At 51.4% G+C, this 21,985-nt stretch overlaps 8 protein-coding genes across 8 annotated transcripts; 4 read left to right on the forward strand and 4 right to left on the reverse strand.

Annotated features, from left to right (window-relative positions):
* Positions 1 to 1,437: 1,437 nt before the first annotated feature.
* On the forward strand, positions 1,438 to 3,865 carry CABS01_01351 (glycosyl hydrolase family 92; the record flags this gene model as incomplete). The annotated part of the gene is made up of 3 exons (XM_060534731.1): positions 1,438 to 2,492; positions 2,551 to 3,228; positions 3,280 to 3,865. The coding sequence occupies 3 exons, from the start codon at positions 1,438 to 1,440 to the stop codon at positions 3,863 to 3,865; spliced, it is 2,319 nt and encodes a 772-aa protein (XP_060401809.1).
* A 320-nt stretch (positions 3,866 to 4,185) lies between these two features.
* On the reverse strand, positions 4,186 to 4,527 carry CABS01_01352 (uncharacterized protein; the record flags this gene model as incomplete). The annotated part of the gene is made up of 1 exon (XM_060534732.1): positions 4,186 to 4,527. The coding sequence occupies one exon, from the start codon at positions 4,525 to 4,527 to the stop codon at positions 4,186 to 4,188; it is 342 nt and encodes a 113-aa protein (XP_060401810.1).
* Positions 4,528 to 5,111: 584 nt separating this feature from the next.
* CABS01_01353 (primase zinc finger) lies at positions 5,112 to 7,460 on the reverse strand (the record flags this gene model as incomplete). Its single annotated transcript, XM_060534733.1, has 1 exon — positions 5,112 to 7,460. The coding sequence occupies one exon, from the start codon at positions 7,458 to 7,460 to the stop codon at positions 5,112 to 5,114; it is 2,349 nt and encodes a 782-aa protein (XP_060401811.1).
* An 804-nt stretch (positions 7,461 to 8,264) lies between these two features.
* CABS01_01354 (uncharacterized protein) lies at positions 8,265 to 9,560 on the forward strand (the record flags this gene model as incomplete). The annotated part of the gene is made up of 1 exon (XM_060534734.1): positions 8,265 to 9,560. One exon carries the CDS (start codon positions 8,265 to 8,267, stop codon positions 9,558 to 9,560), a length of 1,296 nt encoding a protein of 431 aa, XP_060401812.1.
* A 78-nt stretch (positions 9,561 to 9,638) lies between these two features.
* Positions 9,639 to 10,381, reverse strand: CABS01_01355 (DASH complex subunit Duo1; the record flags this gene model as incomplete). The annotated part of the gene is made up of 2 exons (XM_060534735.1): positions 9,639 to 10,058; positions 10,115 to 10,381. The coding sequence occupies 2 exons, from the start codon at positions 10,379 to 10,381 to the stop codon at positions 9,639 to 9,641; spliced, it is 687 nt and encodes a 228-aa protein (XP_060401813.1).
* A 1,035-nt stretch (positions 10,382 to 11,416) lies between these two features.
* Positions 11,417 to 12,762, forward strand: CABS01_01356 (uncharacterized protein; the record flags this gene model as incomplete). The annotated part of the gene is made up of 2 exons (XM_060534736.1): positions 11,417 to 12,204; positions 12,264 to 12,762. 2 exons carry the CDS (start codon positions 11,417 to 11,419, stop codon positions 12,760 to 12,762), a joined length of 1,287 nt encoding a protein of 428 aa, XP_060401814.1.
* Positions 12,763 to 13,600: 838 nt separating this feature from the next.
* CABS01_01357 (5'/3'-nucleotidase SurE) lies at positions 13,601 to 16,618 on the forward strand (the record flags this gene model as incomplete). The annotated part of the gene is made up of 3 exons (XM_060534737.1): positions 13,601 to 14,709; positions 14,782 to 14,847; positions 15,157 to 16,618. Coding segments are annotated over 3 exons (2,637 nt in total), but the record flags the coding sequence as incomplete, so codon positions are not given.
* A 3,289-nt stretch (positions 16,619 to 19,907) lies between these two features.
* Positions 19,908 to 20,412, reverse strand: CABS01_01358 (uncharacterized protein; the record flags this gene model as incomplete). The annotated part of the gene is made up of 2 exons (XM_060534738.1): positions 19,908 to 20,093; positions 20,206 to 20,412. 2 exons carry the CDS (start codon positions 20,410 to 20,412, stop codon positions 19,908 to 19,910), a joined length of 393 nt encoding a protein of 130 aa, XP_060401816.1.
* Between the last annotated feature and the right edge of the window lie 1,573 nt (positions 20,413 to 21,985).

A 21,985-nucleotide genomic window follows, 5' to 3' on the forward strand; every position in this document is an offset into this window, starting at 1 on the left:
ATTCTCAATCTTTGTACGGACTACACTGGCAGACACGTCGAGTGAGGGATACTAAGTAGGGTATGAAATGAAGCCAGCTTCGATGTGAGATTGTGGTAAGAGTCGAGATTAAGAGCGAAAGCCCCGTGAGGTGGAGTTGAAGTCATTAAACTTCGAAGTTCCAGGTGTCCTTCTCCATCTTGCACGGGGTGATTTTCCGGGGGCTAAGCTGGAGCATTGAGTGTTTCGGGCGCACAACCTCCAAAGGGGCTCTTCCAAACGTCTCGTTTTAGTTCATTGAGTTCGTCTGATGTTCGTGAGCTTGGTGTTCGGACGATTTTTTTCTCTCTCGTGTGGACTTGTAAACTTATGTAAATCCATTGTCATATTGTCAGTCTGACTACGTGGACTGAGTCATATTGAGCCACTTACAAAACGTAGAGGGGGATGAGAGAAAGCTGCCAGAAGCTGCGAACGAGACAAGAAAGCGACCTAGACAGGAGTGTCCGGGGCCATGCTATCCCTGTAACTGACACGAGCTAGGGGCCTCACAGTGTGCGGACCCTCAGGAAGATCACTCCGTAGCTTCAAACAAAATGGTTTCCGGAAACATTCTATAAAAACCTCGCGTATTTTACCATCTTCCAGACCTGGGGTCATGAGGATGCAATAAAAGCACCCAGTTTCACTTCACCCTAGTAATATATCCGTACTTGCTTTCCTGGTTTGCCTCGCGAGCCTGACCTCCTATCACTTGTCATCCTTTTCATATCGCTTAGATATGTAAGACTTCGGTCCCAACCCTTCGTTGGCTTTCGGCTGTATCAACTCATCGAACAAGTGCCGTCCAGTATCCCGGACGGACCCAATGATGAAGAATCTACGGAATCAATCAACGCCGATGTACAGCGCTGCATTTGACGTCTGGCAGGGAAAAAACCAAGCAAGTATGCGTAGTAGGGAAATTGAAAAGAAGGGCACGGTCAGTTGTGCCGAATCTCATCCATTTAGCCCCCAAGAGCCGTGCCCATATTCTGGCTTGATCCAAACGATGCAATGGAGCTAACCACTCTATGTAACGTTCATTTTATTCCCGTGATCTTCCACGCAGGATCGTCGAACCTAGTACCACCTACCGCATAGAGCTCTTGTGCGGGGTCATGGACTAAACTTTGCTAATCAAGTCGGACGACGTTGCGGCCGGGATTGCCGTGCGGTCATTATGCATGAGGCAAGGCGATGGAAGTAAATGAAAATGAGCTCTTCGGAGACTCGGTCGGTGATCCAGCTTCAACTCTGACACGAACTGCGTAGCTTCGGGTTTGGGTTCAGACTCTTCTCGCCGGATAACACCCAACGAGCAGACTCTCCTTCTCTCGGGTACTACTTGAGCATCGAATGCCGTTCTCGAAGCAGTTGGTCCATTTCCTCCCAGCGTGCTCTCGTCGCATGTAAATCATGCGCTTCCTCGTACCGCTCATTGCCTTCGTAGTGGCGGGATGTTGCCAATCGTTTGATCCATTAGCCTTCGTTGACCCATTAATCGGTTCCCAACGCGGCGGGAACGTATTCGCCGGTGCGACACTACCATACGGCCTCGCCAAGGCCGTAGCCGATGTCGACGGGGAAAAGACTGGAGGTTACTCGACCGACGGGAGCAACATCACCGGCTTCAGTATCGTCCACGACAGCGGCACCGGCGGAAACCCCAGCCTGGGCAATTTCCCGCTCTTCCCTCAGCTCTGCCCCGGCGACGAGCTTAATAACTGTAGATTCCGCATCGGGGACCGGGCGACGCAGCATGACGTGAACAAGACCGTCGCCGAGCCGGGCTACTTCTCCGTCGAGCTGTCGTCCGGCGTGAAGGCGGACATGACGGTATCTGAGCACGCGGCGCTCATGCGGTTCAAGTTCCCGAGCGGCGGAAGCGAGCATCCGCTCGTGCTGTTGGACTCGACAGATCTTTGGGCGAGCAGGCAAAACGCGTCGATCAAGGTCGACACGCCCACAGGGCGAATGTTTGGAAACGGGACATTCCTGCCTAGCTTCGGTGCTGGGTCGTACGTGCTTCACTACTGCGTCGACTTCTTTGGCGCCCAGGTCTTTGATACTGGGGTATGGGTCAATAACAGAGCCGGTAACGAGCCCAAGGAGCTGTTCATTACGAGAGGCTTCAACCTGTTCTACCTCGAGGGCGGCGGCTTCGTGCGCTTCAAAGAGCTGACCAACGACACCGTCACTGCCAGAGTGGGAGTCTCGTTCAAGAGCAGTGATCAGGCATGTCGCAACGCAGAAAAGGAGATACCGGATCCGCTGAACAACTTTGATTCGCTGGTGAAGACAGCAAAGGACGCTTGGAGAGAGAAACTGAGCCCCGTTTCAGTCAAGGCAGCTGGCGCAACGGAAGACTTGCAAAAGAGTTTCTGGAGCGGCTTATACCGTAACATGATTTCTCCTCAGAATTACACTGGTGAGAATCCGCATTGGGATAGCCAGATCCCTTACTTTGATTCGTTCTACTGGCAAGTATCCATTTCATGTCTCCAGCTCTCCTTTTCTAATAATGTGCAGCATGTGGGACAGCTTTCGTGCCCAACACCCCCTGCTTACCGTTATCGATCCAGCGGCTCAAGCGCAAATGATAAACTCCATGCTCGACATCTACAAGCACGAGGGCTGGCTGCCAGACTGTCGCATGTCTCTCTGCAAAGGCTGGACTCAAGGAGGCTCCAACGCCGATGTCGTAATCGTTGACTCCTACGTCAAAAACCTAACCTCGGTAGACTGGAAGGTGGCTCTCGCGGCCATAACGAAAGATGCCGAGGACGAACCCCTGGAGTGGTCTTATGAGGGACGCGGCAGCCTCACAAGCTGGAAGACCCTCAACTACATCCCGTATCTAGACTTTGACCCAGTTGGATTTGGTACAAACTCAAGAAGCATCACGAGGACTTTGGAATACTCTTACAACGACTACTGCCTTGCAACCCTAGCTCAGGGGCTAGGGGAGGGTCAGTCACACGACAAATACATTGCAAGAAGTATGAACTGGCAGAATCTGTGGAAAGAGGACCAAAGGTCTTTGATCAATGGCACCGACACTGGATTCTCTGGCTTCTTCCAGCCCAAGTACATGAATGGAACGTGGGGCTTCCAAGATCCCATAGCTTGCTCGAATCTCGCCGGGTTCTGCTCCCTGACGACAAATCCGAGCGAAACGTTCGAGGCGAGCATCTGGCAGTACCAATTGTTAGTACACTCCAATTTCTTGCGACTGCGGTCTAGCTAATCTGTCTCCAGCATCGTTCCCCACTCCACATCAACCCTCATCGATCTCATGGGCGGCGATGACGCCTTCGTGTCCCGCCTCAACTACTTCCACGCGTCGCCACTAGCCGACATCTCCAATGAGCCCGTATTCCTGACCGTCTATCTCTACCACTACGCCGGTCGGCCAGGCCTCTCAGCGGAACGCATCCACAAATACATCCCCTCGGCCTTCAACTCTTCGCGTGGCGGGTTGCCGGGTAATGACGACTCGGGCGCCATGGGGGCTTTTCTTGCCTTCTCCGTCATGGGCCTATTCCCAGTCGCGGGGCAAAATGTGTATCTCATCACGCCGCCGTTCTTTGAGGAAGTTAGTGTCAAAAATCCGGTGACGGGAAAGAATGCCACTATCAAATGTGTCGGGTTTGACGCTGCGTACAAGAACATCTACGTGCAGAGTGCCAAGCTGGACGGGGAGGCGTATACCAAGAGTTGGATCGGACATAAATTCTTCAGTCAGGGCAAGACGTTAGAGTTGACGCTGGGAGACAAGGAGTCCGACTGGGGGAAGAGTAAAGAGGCAAGGCCGCCGAGTTATGTGGCTGTATCGAAGACGTGAGAGTGTGGAGCCGTGCGTGGTATCCGCAGACGTATACTCAGATGCTCATGTTTCGCAGTATCCTCACATGGAATACAACACAATAGCCATCGAGACTCTGTAATTAATTCAATCGGCAACGTTGAGGCAAGAAGCACCGCCTGATGTGTATATAACCTAGTGGTGGAAAGTAATGCCTGGTTTCGGCAAGAGCGCGAGTTCGAATTTGTTGGTCCTACATAAGGCCACAAGCAGCTTCTTTTTTGGACTTCTTTTGGTCTCTTCTTTTACGATTCTCTTTTTCTTACTATCTGCTTCCATGTGTTCTTCTCACCGTCAATCTAGCTACCGCATCCCCGCGGCGTCATGCTCCCAAAACCTCTTGACTCCAAGTCTCGTTCTCGTAGCTCACGCTGCTCTTTGGCGTACTTGCGGTCGATAAAATTAGCACTGTCGTATAGATCGACGGCCTTTGGGTCGACGGCGCTGCCGATCGCATGTTCCTCCTCACTGGCGAACAAGAAGAAGGTGCCGCCGGGGGCGTCATCGCAGCTCATGTGGTGAACCACGATGTTTTCTGCGTCGGCGCAGAAGACTCTCTCGGCAGCTTTTACATTTCGAGCGGCAAGAAGAGCGACTGCCGCGGCTCGTAGGCCGGGCAGGGTACTATGTTGTCTTTTCATTTTGGTGTGTGATATTTATTAATTTGGAGTGCTCTTCCCAGGAAGAGTGAAAGGTTCGTTGGTTTTGGTGTGTAAAGGAGACAGCTTAGGACTCTTCTGGCGAACAAATTGAGTACGATTGACGACGATTCATGGCTAGAAAGATGATTTACAAGAAGCTGAATGGTGAATGGACGGCATTTTGAAGGAAGTCACATTCACCTCTCGGTGTAATTCTCAGATATCCCCCTGATGAGGATCATGTGCTCAAGTGAAGCTAAATAGCGACGCATACGCTTCCTCGGTCACATCATTGATGTAACGCCGAGTGAGGCAGCTTACTATCCCTCACCTTAGCCAGGTGTGATCACACGAAATACCAAGTAAACGGCCAGACTATTGTCAAAATAGTGTCTTTTTTGACGTGATATCCTGTCTTGAAGCCCTTTTCTGTAACCTGTATTTGGTGACCATAATCGCTTCAAGCGGACTCCATCCAGGAGTCATACCTGGGGAAAACTCCCTGTGTAACCGCAAGCCCATACCTTCCCATCCCGTCCGGCCAGTGTCGCCTTCGCATGACCCCATTCCCCAAAATGCTGCCTTTACACAATAATCAAATCGTCGTCATCGTCATCTTCAAAAGAAACCGCCTGCGGCAGATCCATACCCAGACTCTCCCTCCCAGCCTCGCGAATCCCCTTCTCCGTCACGAATCTCGTCTTCTTCCTCACCGGCGGCTTATCGCTATTCAGCTTTTCGCCTTCCTTCATCTTCGCAAGCTTGTCCTTGAGATTGCCACCCCATCCAAAACCGGTCTTCAGCCCTGTCGTGGCCGTCGCCGACGACGGCGCCCCGATCGAGGAGCTAGACTGCGCGCTCTGCGGTCTCTTTCGTTTGATCGGGCTGAGGTGAAGAGCTAGTTCCCTATTTCTGGGCATAATGCCTAAGCTCTTGATATCAGGCTTCTGTCGCGCCCCGAGTACGTTCGAAGCTGACGAGGATGACGGCAAACTTGACGCGGACGTAGGGTTACGATTGCGGTCTGTTTGTTGCATGTACTCCTTTCCAGTGCCGGCGCCGATTTTACTCAGCCGCGACATGATGCCCCTCTCGCGTTCTTGGGCAATCATCCTTCTTTTTAGATTCTCTTCCTTTTCTCTCCTGTCCATAAGAGCCTGGCCTCCGTCAATGAGTGACGCAGAACTCATTGATTTCGTAGCGAACCAATGGCTGTGTGTTTCTCGGTCGTACTTTCCCGATTTCTTCTCGGGCTGTGGGTTAACGAGCTGTCTCGATTTCCACTTGAACTTCTCTCCAACACCGCCAAAGTCCATTGTGTTGACCTCCATGCGACTTGCTCGCTGCTTGGAGACAGCTTCGTTAGTATGAAATTCGCAAAACTCGGTTCGTTTCTTGTTGACCCAAGAGTTGCAGAACTCGCCATCTTTCTTGATGGATTTGCAGAATCCCAAGTCCCGGGCCTTTCCAATCTCCATGATTGTGTCAGCATCAGAGTTGATCACTAGACTGAACTTCCCAGTGGCTTCTCTGCCAACTGGAGGTGGCATAATGGTCGGGTTCAGAATCGCCAGCACTGTGCCTTCTGTGAGCTTCCAAAATCGGGTAAATCCTGAGTTGAAGAGAAAAAGCTCAAGTTCCCACTTTAGATCGCATAATGTGACGACCATGTACTTCCCTCGGTCTGACTGCTTGCCATTTTGATCAGCCCGGGGCTTGTGAGAGCGGGGTTCTGACTTCTTTGCAATAACGGCGAAGACGACAATGTCTTGTTCAATGTCTGGGAGCTGAAACTCTGGAGCCTTAACCTTCCGCAGCAAGTCGGGCAACTTGAATATCTTCTTTCCAGACAGAGTCCTGGTCAAGACTTGGTGGGGAAGAATGCGCTGGGAGAGATGAAAGCTAGAATACGGTTCGAATGCCGATGCTTCGGCTTCCGGCACATCTGCTGGCGCGACCTTCTTCGGTCTTTGTGGTTTCTGTCCAGCCATCATCCAGTCCGGTGGAGGCTCGTAGAGACCTTGGGGGTCGTCGTCGTCTTTGGAGGATGATGGAGCTGGAAGAGCAGGTATTGCGTCTAGCTTGCGCTGGTTGGGTTCTGCTCTGCTCATTCCACCAAGGATCTCATCTCTGGAGAAACTCGGCGCAGCTTCCTCTTGCTCGGGAATGTCAATCGCCTTTTCCTTGAACTGCTCAATCTCTTTCTGCCCAATATCAAAAGTCTCCGACCTGACTTTTTGTACTCTTTCCCTCAATCCCTGTCGGTCGACCTCTTGTGTTCTTGCTGCGGCTAGCCTCTCATTGAAACTCAGTGGTCGTGATACCTCTTGTTGAGCAGGAGTCCGTGACCTTTGAAGATAACCGCCGAACTGCTGCTGCCCATCTTGGGGATTTGTATTCCTGCGCAGCACACTCGGTGCTCTCTTGATACCTTTATCAATCCCGAGCGCAACCCGGGTCGGCGATGCTTTTGGTGGTGCGGGCTGAGTCTTTCGGATTGGAGACACAGGCACCTCGATGGTGGCCTGGGGTTCAGGTCGGGAGAGCGCCCGGCCAACTCCAAAACCTTTCGAGGTTGGTCGCGTTTGAGTCGGTGGAGCTGCTTCCGTCCTCTCCCTTGCGCTCTGCAGTTTCTTCAACTTTAACCTTGCCTGAATCTCCTGCAACTTCAACTGAAGTGTCTCCTCGTCCTCGTCCTCCTGGTCGTCCATTTCGTCGATCAAATTCGCCGATCGTGTAGATAAGGTGGAGTTCGCTCGTCCCCTCTTTAACGGTGAAGGAGAGGGTGATCCTCGATTTTGAAGGCGTCTGAGGCGCTCGCGACCGCTCGGGGTGCTAATGAGGGCTTCGTGAGGAGATCGGGGAGGCCATTGAGGCTCGTCGGGCGGGGGGGCTACGTTGATGTTATGATGCTGATCGTTTAGGATGTCCATTCATTACGAACCAGGAGGCATCTCGCCGGGGTATCACAATGGTGTAGTCGAGGGCGTAGCTGTCGTATGTCCAGTCCGCCTTCCGGAAAAGACCGCTTAATGGAGCTTTAACGCCACAAGCCCATGACCCGCCAGCCGGCCTTGTCAGCTTCGTCCGGCGCAAGACTGGATTGAAAGTCGAGACGAGGGGTCTGTGCTGGCAAATAAACAGCAAGCGGACAAAGAAAAGGAGACGATAGCGACTGATGAGAAGGGTGTGAGGTGCGGCTAAAGGAGTGACGTCGAAGTTGGTGAGCCAAATGACCGCCTAAAACAAAATAAAGCAAGAGTGCGAATAGTGCGGTAAGAATGCCTCGAAATCGTTATCGAATTGTCGCATCTGAACCTCGTCGTCACGATAAGCCTGGTCAGACTAGCCTGAGAAGAGGAGTTTGACGTGGAGTAGTCGATGACTTTTCCCTGTTTCCATTGGCTGTAGTCGCGTTAAGCCCCAGACGACGCGATCCACTTTATAATTGAACCCGGCGCGTCGCGCGTAAGAGCACAGCACAGACAGAAAGGGTCCTATCAACTTCTCAGTCCAAAGACGACCGGTCTCAGAGGAAAGTACCAGGTATCTTCGTCCCACTCACTTTTGACCACCACCAGCTGGGCTGCTCCCATTCAGACTTCAACTCACCACCGATCTTTCTTAGACCTCTCACACAATCAAAAGCCGTTCTTTTTGGGTCAATTGGTCTATTTTTTGGTGTAAATCACTCCTTGAACATCATCAACCTAACTCCTACACACATCATCTTCGTCATGGCGAGAACAAGAGCGACCAAGGCCGCACCGGCGGCAAAGACCGAGTCGAGCAATGCCTCTTCGACGGCCAAATACACTCTACCCGAAGAGTCGTCAAGCGCTCCCCAGCTGTTCATAATCCCCCAAAAAGCTACCCGTGAGGCTCGCATCGTCTCTCTTCCCAACCCTCGCTACTCCAAGCCCACCCGCTACCTGCTTTGCCCGGAGACAGGCATCTACGAGTTCACAAAGGTTGCTGCGCCGAAGACGACACCAAGGAGCTGGATGATTGAGACGACCGCTTGCACACTGGAGGAGACGGATGAAAAGGACGAATCTCGGCTTGAAGCCCAGGTCACCAATAGCGCCGACCTTTTTGTCGCGACAGCTGTGGATCCTCTGTTCCTACTGGTTCCGGGCCTATTTGGCACCGCGAAGCCAACAGACACGAAGCGACTATTCCTTTCCAGCGACGATCACTTCGATGCAGTCTCGACTTCGTCTTCTCACATGTCCGAAGCGCTGCGATGCCCCAAGACGAGAGCGCTCCTCGAGTCACGCATGCAAGTCGTGTGTGATACCGTCGATGCTGGCGATGAGAAGATGTACCGGCTGAGCGAGAAGAAGCTTGTTCTTCAAATTCTCGCAAAGGCACGGTCTATGAGCTCCAAGGGACTCCCCGCCAGCATGGACGAGAAGTTTGTCAAGAAAGTCTTGGAAGCTCCTATTCAAGTTCAGAAGTCACAAGCTGTCAAGGTGGAAGTGGCTGCGAACGAAGCGAATACGTCGACACCGTCGAACGAAACTGGTGAATCCCAGTCATCCGTCTCGACTGTTGACAGCAAAGCCTCAGCTACATCCAATGTTTCCACAGCAGCCACATCGGTCGATGGAGAAGTATCCGAAGAGACCGTCGTTAGTGCTATCCAAGCATCCGCCGAGGTGACCAGCTTGCAACGACTCAAAGTTGCCTTCAGCTTCATCTGCTCGAGCTATGTCGCGCCAGGCATGGCGTTGATTTTGAAGAAGCTCCTTGCCGATAAGGAAACTTCAGGCGTCGACTTCTCGCCATTGGACGAATATGTGGTCCAGCTCACCAAGCTTCGCGCAGAAGCTGCCTCATCTCGCTCCATGGCCGACTACTCGAGGAAACGCATGCTCGACGAGGAAGAGGAGGAGGCCCGCGCTGAGAAGAAGCGCAAGATGGAAGAGGAAAAGAAGAAGAAGGCCAGTCAAACGCGAGGCGTGAAGGCCTTGGGCAAGGTCAACACCACGGGCATGAAGAAAATGAGCGACTTCTTCAAGAAGAAATAGGCTAGCCGGCGGCCGACCATTTGAATGCAATCATTTTTGGGTATCGGTACTCGTTCACAAACAAAATGTATCGTCCCCTTACTCCGTACCTCTAGCTCGGCCCCGATATCCACCGCGAACGCTCGCCGCGCCTCTGCCGATCCTCGATGTGCTACTCGAGTAGCTGTGACCGCGGGTTGCCGATGAGGTGCCTCGCACACGCCCACGAGAAACTCCCCGGCCACGTGGTGCGCTGCCGACTGCCGCCTGTCTCTGTCGCTCTTCGTCTTCCTCCTCTCTCTTCCTCCGAGCCGCTTCGCGTCGCCTCTCTTCTTCAGCCGCCCGTCTCTCGGCAAGCTGCTGCTTCTGTAGAGTCTCTGCCTCCAGTTGTACCAAGTCGTTACTTGCGCCTTGCCAGTTAGGGTTCAGAATGAGTCGCTGATTGTGTTCGGTTTGGGAGAGGATTCGGGTCCAGGTGTTGAGGAGTGTGGATGCGTTTGACACGGTGCTGCCAACAGTCTGAGGGCGAGGTCAGTTGGTTTCATTTCAGAGAAGCTTCTCGCGGGGCGACGCACATTCATGTTGCCCTTGGCCTTGTCAAGGGTGCTGATTATGCCTTCAATGGCAGCATTGATGTTCCGCACTCCCTCCAATTCTTTCCGCAAAGAAGCCTCTCTGTCATATGGGGCATTGTGAGTCTGATTTGCGGGCGTCTTTGGTGTCTTGGGTGTCTTTGGTGTTCTAGGGGTTTCGGGCCGCTCGGAGGGAGGTGCCCCTCTGCCCTCGGGGCCAGGAGATGCCCATATGTCCTCGGTGATGGAATCGTCGGTGTAGTCTGCCATAGTGGTAGGGGCACTTGGGCGTTCAGCTGCAGCTACAGATTGGTTGTGGCTCTGTTCTATTCGGCGATTGTCGGTCCAGACTTGGATGAGGGGACGTTCCGTTTGAAGCGCAGTCTAGCTTGTTCGTGCTGTCAGGAAGCGCGGCGCAAGACGGAGTGTGACGTTATTTGTTGATGGATTAAGACTTTTGGTTTAGAGGTCTTCGGTCGCTTGGGGGAAAATGTGGGATGCAACGAGTGAGGGGCACTCAGGAGTGGAGATACTGTGGTGCCAGAGGTACGAATAGGTGTACAGTGGCCTGTGCTTTACCTAGTACACCAGCTTCAGCGTGTACCTTAGAAAGTAGGACCTGGATAGTGACAGTGCTCGCCCATTCGAGCGCTGTTGATTATACGCGAAAATTCGCGTCTCCTGAGTCGTCAACGCGTCCCCGCTGCTTTGGTGGGGTTCGCTTAATTTACAGAGAGAAATGAGGCTTGAGTGGTGAGGTGCAGGTGCAAAACGGGGGGCTGGGGCTGGTGCGCTGCAAAACACTCGGCTCACCCTCACCTCACCCCGTCCCCAGCCTCTACATTTCCCAGCCTCCAGCCTCTTCCCACGTTTTTTGAGACCATTTCCTTTTGCATCCCAACTGCCGCCCCATGATCGCGAACATCATCCATCCCATTCCACACATCCACTTCTCACTTGCATCACCTGTAGCCAGAGCAACCAGAGACATCACAAACTGAACCGTTTTAACCTCTGTGCAGTTGCCTAGTATTGTTCAAACTCATTAGGTCGCTTCATCTCTTGATACTCTGATTGCCGGAGTCCATCTAGAGTCTTTTACCTACATCACCTTATCCCCCTCTAACATCATCACCACCTCACCTTGGCGGCAATCGCAACCCGACGCTAAAAACAAACGATTCGCGCGCCCTCTCACCTCGATCAACAGTTGCATGCGCAATTGAAGTCAAAGAAATCTGAATAGGAAGGAACGGTACACCACCACCAGACGACCCGGGCTGCCTGCCTGCCCTTTTCGACACAATGGCCACCGCCTTCGCAGCATCAACACCTTCACCTCCCCCTTCCATTCGCACACCACCAACACCCAGACACGGCTGGAGCGACAACTGGGAGCCTTACTCTCCTCGCAAATCGGCACGTATCTCATCTCGTCGAGCTGCAAACCGAACTCCTTCTCCGCAACCACCAACTCACCGCACTCCTCCTCGATCAACTCGCAAGCCCATCGCACCTTCCGCAGCCACAGCCATCATGTCGCCTGCCGCTACACCTCAAAAGAAGCGCCAACCTGCGCAAGATTCTGTTCGTCGCGCTTCTGGGTTTCTAGCCGCTGACAGCTCGTCCCACGCTGCATCGTCGCTCGGTATTGACAAGATGGATCCCCAATCGAACCACACCGCCTCGACTCGTCGCAACGGCATGTTGCCCACGCCAGCCAAGACGCCCAAGAAGGCACCTACCGAGAAGCAAACTGCGCACATCAAGTCGGTCGCGCGCAATCTGTTCGCTAACGACGACGAGGCGTTGGTCACACCCAAGAAAAAGCGAACCCCGAAGAAGTATTCTGGCAATTCGTTGGAGAGCTTCACGGCAACCGAAGTAGAAGAGAAGATTGAGATCTTCACCGATTCGCAAGACCGCGTTCCTGTGCCCGACTCCAGCGTGGACAACCCGTTTTATGGCGATAGCGTCACCGTCGACAGAGAGCCCCCGCGCCGCCGCAGCAAGCGCAAAGTCGCGATTCCAGGAGAAGCAGCGCAGGGCGTTGACGATGCGCTTCAGCGTGAGGATGGCATGGTGTATGTATTGTAAGTTGACCCGCACACCTGCAAGAGAAAGGAAAGAACTTTACTAATCGCCAGCCCAGCCGTGGAAAGAAGATCTTCCGCAAGTTCGCTGAGCCCGAAGATGAAGACGACGAAGAGGGCAGCTCAAGCGAATCTCGCCTTCGTAGACCGCTCACGCGTTCTGCCATCAAGCCGCGCCTGCTTTTCCCTGTCGCACCCAAGGCCCCTGCGACAGGTATCACTCTCGAGGAAGAGGAGGCTGTTACCGACATCGAAGATCACCATCTCGAGGACGACGAGGAGGTTGAGGAAGCGCCAGAGACCCCGGCTGAGGTCGAGGAAGAGGCTCCAGCAACTCCCAAGGCACCCAAGTTTGGCCCGACGGTCGCAACCCCACCGTCGACCAGACGCACCACTCGCTCGGGATTGAAGGCGGAAGAACCGTCACCGATCAAACGCAAGACTCGTGCGAGTCCCTTTGACGACTGGCCGCGTGTCAAGAGCCGCCATGGAAGCAGTGTTACGAAGCGAGCGGGCGACGAGCTCGAAGCTTCTGCTTCTAAGCGAACCCGTACTTGATTTCAAACTTGTACGAACAATTCATCTTTGAGTATCGATCGTTGCACGACCTAGCGACTTGGAGTCTGGGTCATTACTTCGCTTCGATCAGGATTATGGGAGGAGGAAAGCACAATTCTCGATAGGCTTTTGTGTAATGGTTACCTACTTTACTTCACTTTCTGGACAAGGGAAAAGGTGGCTGTGGGATACTAGCGGTATCCTCAGTCGGATGCCCTTTTTCTACTAGGGTAGACTTTTTGTTTCACTGGGTATGGGACAAGATTTGTAAAGCCTGCGAGGAAGGATTGGGATTACGGCGTTTGTTAAGCCTTCCACCAAGGGCTGAGATTGCGTGTAGGAAGAGGGCTGCGATTAGCTCCCTAAAGTCTGCAGACCAGGTCAACACGAACAATACGAACGATTTTACATAGCATCATTGCGTTTTTGAACTGCCTGTGAATTTTGAAGCGAATCTCGATCACAAACAAGTTCGTAACATTACGTACAGCTAGAGAATACTCTTGCGATGAATCAGTCACCCCGGATAATCATGTAAGCCAAGAAAGAGCCTGACCACGTCGGTGATGTGGGAAGGCCCGACGTTGGCTGGAGGTGCCGTTCCCCTCCGAGAGCGGGCACCGGGTATCCTTCCGTGTCCAGCAAACGTCAACTTGCCCCACTATTGCAACCCCTCCATCCCACTTTGCGCTCTGAGAGTCTGTCTCGAGTTCCCTCATCCAGACACTCACTTGCTAGGTGGTAATCCATCTTCCTCATCTTGAGCGTCATAGCATTTACTGGAGTTTACGAAATCGAGTGACTTTTGTCCAAAGTTTCCAACTCGTGCCCAAATAGTCTCGTGGTCATCCAGCACCTTAGTGTTAAGCCAAGACCCGCCATCCACGTCTTGCCGCGGGGCAATTTCCTCGACTCCGAAATCTTTTTGACTTTCAACTCCCTTTCCAAACCATACCTTACCAACCAACCTTCAACTCACCTCAACTCAACTCACTTCAACAGCGCAAAGCGTAAGCCAGCTGTCGCCATGCACATCCTCCTCACCAATGACGACGGCCCGCCATCACCTCACTCCTCCCCCTACGTCCACTCCCTCGTCCACCAGCTCCAGCAAGCCGGCCATGTCGTCTCCGTCTGCCTCCCGCACACACAGCGCTCCTGGATCGGCAAGGCGCACATGATCGGCCAGACCGTCAAGCCGCTCTACTACCGCCCTTCTACTGAAGGCATCTTTGGCACCGAGGGCACGACCACGACCCGGCCCTCGGCCAACGGCGCCGACGACGAGTGGATCCTCGTCGACGGCACCCCAGCGTCGTGCGTACAGATCGGCCTGCACCACTTCTTCCAGGAGCGCGGGCCCGTCGACCTGGTCGTCAGCGGGCCCAACTACGGCCGCAACACGACGGCCGTGTTCGCGCTGAGCTCCGGCACGCTGGGCGGCGCCCTCGAAGCCGCGGTGTGTAAGAGCAAGGCGATTGCGCTGAGCTACGCGTTCTTCTCGCGGAACCACGACCCCGTCATCATCGAGGGCGCCGCGCGGCACTCGGTCAAGGTCATTGAGAAGCTGTACCAGCAGTGGCCTGCGGGTGACGAGGTGGACCTGTACAGCGTCAACGTGCCGCTTGTGGAGGGCGTCGAGACGCACAAGACGTACTTTACGAATATGCTGCAGAACTACTGGCGCGATGGCAGCTGTTTCCAGGAGATTGATGGTGATGCTGGCGACGAGGATGAGGAGGAGGAGAAGATTCGAGAGGGCGCGTTTGGGGAGACGTCTGCTGAGAAGCCGAAGCAGGGCGAGGAGGCAAAGGCCGGGGGTGAAGTTGCCAAGGGCCATCGACACAAGCACTTCAAGTGGGCGCCGAGATTTACAGATGTGTATCAGAGCGTTGAAGAGGCTGCCCCTGGCAATGATGGATGGGCTGTCAAAGAGGGCTACACGAGGTATGTGATGCCACGACCTGATATTGATGAAATGGACGCCTTCTTGGAACTGCTTATGCTAACTACCCATAGTGTGACGCCCCTGAAGGCCAACTTCTGGCATGCTGCCCAGGAACTCCATCAGAAGGAGTTGATTCTGTAAGTGAGCCCTTGATATTTGAAGAGATGTAGGTGCGCTTGAGCACTGTGTCAGCGAGAAAGAGATATAAAGACAGAGAGAGAGAGAGAGCGTGACATGGCGATGTAGCCGGGGTAGGATGTCAGGATGCGTTATTACACAAATGCATGAAGCGTAAAGAGCTAGAGATGGAAGAGACGATCAAGACATATAGAGGGACTCCTCTTGGGGGCAAGCTCGGCATGTACTCTTACCGCTCTCGATCGCTTTTTGGAGAAGACAATAAATCATCACGAGAATCATATTCTTACCCATTTTTTCATCTGTAGTGACAGCCCGCAAGCTGAGGCGCCCGCAAAGGCAGAGACAGAAATCACTCGCTCGTCGACCAGACTTCCTATGCGAAGTTCCACCTTTGGTGCCCAGCAGCAGTCGACCACTGACACGACGACGGAGACGACAGTCGCAAACCCAAAGTTCCACGCCATCATCAACTACGAGGACCCGTACGTCCAACCGCTCATCCTCGAGGCCATGGAACGCCTCTTCCCTGGAGCATACTCTCTCCTCCCCGCGCCGCGGGAAACCGCCAACGAAGACGCCGGAAACGCCGCGAAACTCGCCGTCAGCCTCCCCTCGCCCGACACGAAGATCCTGCACATCGCGCCCTACGAGTCCCTCGACTTCGACCACGTCGCCGCGCACCCGACCACGTCCCTCGTAAACAGCTACGTCATCCGCAAAGCCTTGATTCGAAAACACTACCTGTCGTCGACGGTGGACCACTGGATCGCCAAGCACCCTTCCTCGTCGCTCAAGACGCACGTCAAGCGCGGGGAGCACTTTGAGGTGGACTACGCCGAGTTCCTCGACGACGCGCTCGTCGAGGCGTTTGATCTGCGGGAGAGCATGGACAAGAACGAAGGGATCGAAGAGGAGAGCGAAAAGGAGTGGTGGATTCTGAAGCCGGGGATGAGTGATCGCGGGCAGGGGATTCGGCTGTTTAGTTCGATGGAGGAGTTGCAGGGTATTTTTGACGAGTGGGAGGAGGAGAGGCCTGACAGCGACGACGAAGACGGAGAAGAGGGAGCTGCTACCGCCGCCGGTGACCGCGAAGGAGGAGGGGACTACATCACGACCTCGCACCTCCGCCACTTCGTCGCCCAGCCGTACATCCACCCGCCTCTCCTCCTGCCCTCCGACGCCCGCAAGTTCCACATCCGCACGTACGTCCTCTGCGTCGGGAGCCTCGACGTCTACGTCTACAAGCCGATGCTGGCGCTCTTCGCGGGCAAGACCTACCGCGCGCCATGGGAGGACGCGGACCTGGACGGCCACCTGACCAATACCTGCCTACAGGGAGGAGGCGAATCTGCCTTGCCGCCCGTGAAGCAGTTCTGGGATCTCGTTTCGTCTTCTTCTTCTTCCGGTCTCCCCGCCGCCGCGGCGGACCGCATCTTTGAGCGGATATGCGACGTCACGGGCGACGTCTTTGAAGCCGCGGCGCGGGAGATGACGATCCATTTCCAGCCTCTGGGTAACGCGTTTGAGGTGTTTGGCCTGGATTTCCTCGTCGACGAGGAGGCCAGGCCTTGGCTGCTCGAGGTGAATTCCTTCCCGGATTTCAAGCAGACGGGCGGGGACCTCAAGGGCGTGGTCGCCGGGTTCTGGGAGGAGACGTTGAGGAAGGCCGTTGGTGGGTTCTTTGGTGTTGAGCCCGTCGGTGGTGGTGGTGGTGCTACAGATGGAGACATGGTTCATGTTAGACGGGTTGATTTGGGCAGACGGTAAGGCGTTTTCCCCCCTTCTGTTGAACCCTTCGGCTTCCCTTTCTTGGGGCTGGTAGGTTGAGACCGGGGCGCCGGCAGTTACGGATGGCAGTTTGGAAACAAAAGGCAAGGCAGACACACAAAAAAGTAGAGAGTATCGACATTTAGGTACAATGCGCGCATATTCAAATCTAGAAACACCAAGAAAAATATCAAACCTAAATATTCACCATAATGCTATATCATCAGAAACCTTACTAGACTATCACGCAATTTCTTGGCAGGCAGATAAAGCACTTCCCCCCTTCCTCCTTTTTTTTTTTCTTTTTTTTAAAAAAAAAGGCCGAAGGGAAAAAAACCTTGGGCATCATTTTCCAAAATTCATAACCTTGGCTGTCGTTGAGATAATCATCACGCCAATTCCCCGTGATGTCGCAAATTGCCAAGACGTAACGATCTGCCTCTAACGCCTTGCCAATGCTGTATGGCATGCCAAGTCTTGCGGGAACTAAGGAAAGGATATCGACTTGGCTTTTTTTTTAAGAAAAATCTAAAAAAAAAAAAAAAAATCTCCTTGAACTCTAGAGTCCCTTGGGGATGGAGGCATTGCTGCATGCAAGCACAGTATCTAAACGTTTGCCAAGCGTTGCCAAGAAGGGGTAGCGCAAAGTACACACGCACAACCGAACCATGTTCTTTTTCATGTTCTCTCTTTTTCAAAAAGAGCAGTGCTCGGTTGTTGTGTCATTGAATGTTCAATATTACTTGAGCCAAAGAAAGGTTTGGATGAGATTAAACTTGTTCAGATGTCATGTGCTCGTTCAAGAGAGCTATTGTAAGTTGTTTTTTGCAGCCGGAGATTTCGGACAGTGAGCTGACCGCCTTTCGCTTGCGGCCCCGCAAGCCCGTTGGTGGCGGGAAGGCAAACTGACGCCACGCCCTCTCACACTGTTACACACACATACACACACGACAATCCGCAAATCCCGGACAATAGTATCGCGCGGCGGGCGCTGCGAGAACGAGAAAGTCTGGGAAGATTGTCTCGACGGGTTTGTTTCGGTGACACCAGGTCGAATCTCCTCACCACGGGTCGTCAGACATTGGGGGTTACTACACACCACCACGTGGTTGGCTGCAGTGAAACATGTTGTGCCGGCGAGCACAGCCTCAATGACTGGCTTGGTATATACCTACCGAACCGGGTTGCCTCTTCGACTGGGTGTCACAAGAGTGGCCTAGCTGAGGCCTGTTGCTTAAAGCGCGTATTCGATATGAACAAAGTGTCGATGAACACGATGTCTTTTTCAGCTGCAGAGGCCGCCGATTGAATCGAAAACCCGAGGTTTAGGAGAGAGCCTACGGGGTCATGAGGGAGCCTCAAGTTGCCTTCCGTGAGGGTTGAGTGTCAGATCGCCACCCGCAGGCTGACCCGATGTTTCTCCTTCCCTCGTTTGAATGATTGGGTATCAAGGAATTCTCTGGGTTGCAGTGATTGCCGAGAAAGTTTCGCTCCCACGCTCCGAAGCTGCTCAGCCTCATTCAATCGACGTCTGTTGATGACGGCGCGCAAGCCGGTTGGTCATGCAGAGATCAACTACTAGATGATACCTTGCCGCTGTGAGATATAGCGGAGAACGTATTTCAGTCTAGTCCGGCAGGCGGGCGGTAGGTAGCAAAATGGAGGGGGCAAGGTGGACTCTCGAGCGTCGTCTTTTTGGCCGCTCACTCATCGGCAGCTGTGGTTGTGGTTGGGGTTGTGTTGAGTTTGGGAAAGTCTAGACCTGAATCTAGAATCTAGAAGGGGTGAAGGTCGAGTTGAATATCACGAGTTGCGAGTCTGAGAGGGGGAACCGAGCGGGTTGAGAGTCGGTTAGCTGGGGTCCGATGTCGTTGACGAAACTTGACAGCTTGGAAGGCCACCTCCGGCTCAGCTGGAAGTCAACTACCGCAGTGGACTGGAAAGGTAGTTTGAAGTCTTTTGGGACTCTGTTTAGCTGGCGAGTCAAGCGCAAACTGGCTCTTCGGATGAGAAACGATAAGGTTTGTGTCTTCTGTAGTTGACTACTTCTTTTTTGAGTTGTTAGCTGATTGGGCCGAATTCAAATGTGTGATTATACCACCGACAGCTTCGTGTGATGCGGGGCAAGATGCGGAGGTGAAGAGGCCTCGGGTCGGATGGTGGACGGTGTTAGACGGCATTGGCTGATGGTTGGATGTTGATGTTTCGTCGGCTCTCGGATGTTGGGGAGACAAGCAACCGGAGCAAAGATGTGGTACTCCCAGGTTGACCACGGATTGATGCTGGCCGTGACCGCGGATTCGTCGGCTGAATGGGAATTCTGCCTTTTCAGGCGTCGAGGCTACCGAATCCAGAGCGGCTAGTTTCTTTGGAATCGGACTGCGGTCAGGCATCCAGAGGCTGTAGTCAAAAGTTGTGAGATGAATGGGTTTGTCTTTGTTAGGCCTTCACCAGAGCTGGGTTGCCGCGGCAGGACACACACAGACGTGCACTAGGTAAAACGAAGGTGGCAGGCATTTTTGTGGACACTATTGCACATCTAGGCGTTCAAGCATTCCACAGGTCAAGATGGGTTCCTCGAGGGTTAGGGCCGGGAGATCAAGTACCGGAATGATGATGACAATGCAGAGAAGAAAGCCCTGCTAAGCGAATCGACTCACTTTGTGTCAAGAGACCGGGCATCTAGGGCGCCCAGAGCGGTAACCGAGAACGGGCACGAATCCAAAGTATAGCATGACATGGCATGGCATCGTGTGTGCCCGTGGTCAACAAGGCAAGGCCGACCGACCATGGAGAAACGGTAGGTTTCTGACATTGGCGGGAAGCTGGGATGTGGAGTTCCAGAAAAGGACTCAAAGACTCAGAGACTCCAAAGTCTGGACCTTCGTGGCGCCGTCTCCTTCACCCACGTCCCACGGGTGGCCCATGCCCGTCCGATTCGGCCAGGGCCCCGATGCCTCTCATGTCGGTAACGGAATTAAGTAGTGGGCACCCGCCATTCCGGTGCGAGGGGAGCACGGGATGGTATTTGGTATTCGAGGCAGAGCCAACGTGTCCAGGGCGCCAAAACAAACAAGCGGAGCAGGCCAAGATTGCGCTGGAGAACCCAACTGCAACTCTGAACTCTTGCGCCTCTGCAAAATAGGAGAAACGTCCCATCCGGCATGAATCAGAGAACCTGCCGTCTTATTGTTCATCTTTGAACAGACGCGGCCACTGTCGTAATTTGGCGACTTTGGTCTTGGCATCATCTTGCCTATGGATGCCAAGCGGTTCGGTTCGCCTGTTGTCACTCATTGACAAAGACAGCTGCTAAAGGGATTCGGGAATGCGATGAAAATTGTGGGTGGTCGTCAATCCAGCTGTTGCTTGCTTCTGACTGCTCTGGCCCGGGTCCATACTCCGTAATACGTTTCTTCCACTGTAGAATTATGGCCGAGAAATTGGACCCAAATGCTTCGAAGGCAAGTTTGAACTGTAAAAGGTTTCGCTCGCCTAGCACTTGATGCTTTCCACCCACTTCCCGGACTTGTGCCTCCGGAGTTCGCCTGTAGTATGCACAGCTCTCAATGATGATTGAGACATACCCTGATGATGATGATGCTACTACTCCTGGCTCCTGCGGGTTTGAGAGGAATTGCTGTGTTGAAGAAGAAGCTCCAAGTAAGACCGTTCATGTAAGACGTCAGATGTGCGCGATCAACTTGGAGTAAGCCACACCATCCTTCTCGAATCTGAGGAGGGGCGTTCCATCTAACGTGAGAGCTACGACTAGGAATCGAGTCGCTCGTCATTGTGCATGATCGTCGAGTAGGAGCCTGGCTGCGGTGCCTCTTTTGGTCTTGTGCGGCGATTGTGGTGTGGCCGCCGTGCCGCCCGTCAAGACAGACCGAGAAGAGGAGTGGAAAAAAGAAGAAGCTGTTGCGCAAATATCCGTACAATCAATGCAACTTTACACCTTGAGAAAAATTCGTGGAATTTCAAACCATGGAGTTTAGTTAAGGCGAGCATCGGCGCACATCTCGTGCAAACCCTGACCTTGTCCAACCTTGAGATAAGGTAAGGGACAAGCCATGCAGGGAGTCTATATATAAACTAATAATAACCCCCCCTAGTTAAGGTAAGAGTCCCGTATATAATAGTAAGTACTTAGATATTAGTAGATCCTAGCTAAATTTAACTAATCGAACTTCGTTTTTTTTTTTTTAAAGTACTCGGGTTAGAAATATTTTAAAAATAAATTATAACTAATTAGGGTACTACTACTTAATTAATAAGAAATAATTCCGACTTATACTTTTTTTTTACCCTAACTAAGTTATATCCCTTTTTTTAAACTTCTACTTTTTATTATAACTTTTATTATAAATTTTTATTATAAAACTTACTATTATATTCGAAATTTATTAATAATTAATTAAAAATATTTTTAAATTAATTTTATAATACTTTTTTATTACTACGATAGTAATAGCTTTAAGTTTTATATTAATAATAAAAGGGGCTAGCCTTAGAATCTCTTTATATTTAAAACCGATAATATAAGTTTTATTCTTATTATTATAATTAAATATACAATTTATTTATTTATTTTTATAATAATAAGGTCGAATAATCTTATTATTAAGAGAACTCTATTATTATTATTTAGAAGTTAATAACTTTTATTTTAATAGTTATTATTAGTTATTTCTTAGTATACTTAAAAAGTACTTTAAAAAGAGTTATTATATTAATTCTGTAATTTTTTATAAGGGATCCTTCTTAATTATTATTAACCTCGAAGTTATTTATAAATTACTTTTTATTTTATATTAATATTTTTAGCTTTATTAATAGTCTTTTATAAAATACTATATTAAAATAATATTATTTATAAAAGGCTAAGATATATCCCTAAATACTTTTTAAAAACTTAAGGCTATTATAAATAATAAGACGTTATTTACTATCCTTTTTAAAAAGGATAGTATTATAAATAAAAATATTTTTAAAATATTTCTAGTTTATAAAACTAACTATTTTTAATAAGACGTTATTTAAATAAAAATAAATATTAAGCTCGGCCTTAAGGAGAGCTATAAGGTTTATAAATTATAAAATATTATTAATTATAATAAATATAACTTATTCCTTAATTAACGCTCTTCTTAACTAAATTTTATAACTTACTCTCTTTTTAATAAGTACGAGCTAACTTACTTAGTATTTTATAAATACTATTACCCTAAGCTCGTATTAAACGAGGATATTTTTAGTAAGTTACTTTATTAATACTTATATATTATTATATTTAATATTAATTATTTTTAGAAATTTTTAAAACCCTTAAGTAAATAAGCTAAAATAATAAAATAGTTAAGAATA

This window comes from Colletotrichum abscissum, assembly GCF_030869225.1.
Source record: "Colletotrichum abscissum strain IMI 504890 chromosome Unknown Scaffold_2.1, whole genome shotgun sequence".
Lineage (NCBI taxonomy): Eukaryota > Fungi > Ascomycota > Sordariomycetes > Glomerellales > Glomerellaceae > Colletotrichum > Colletotrichum abscissum.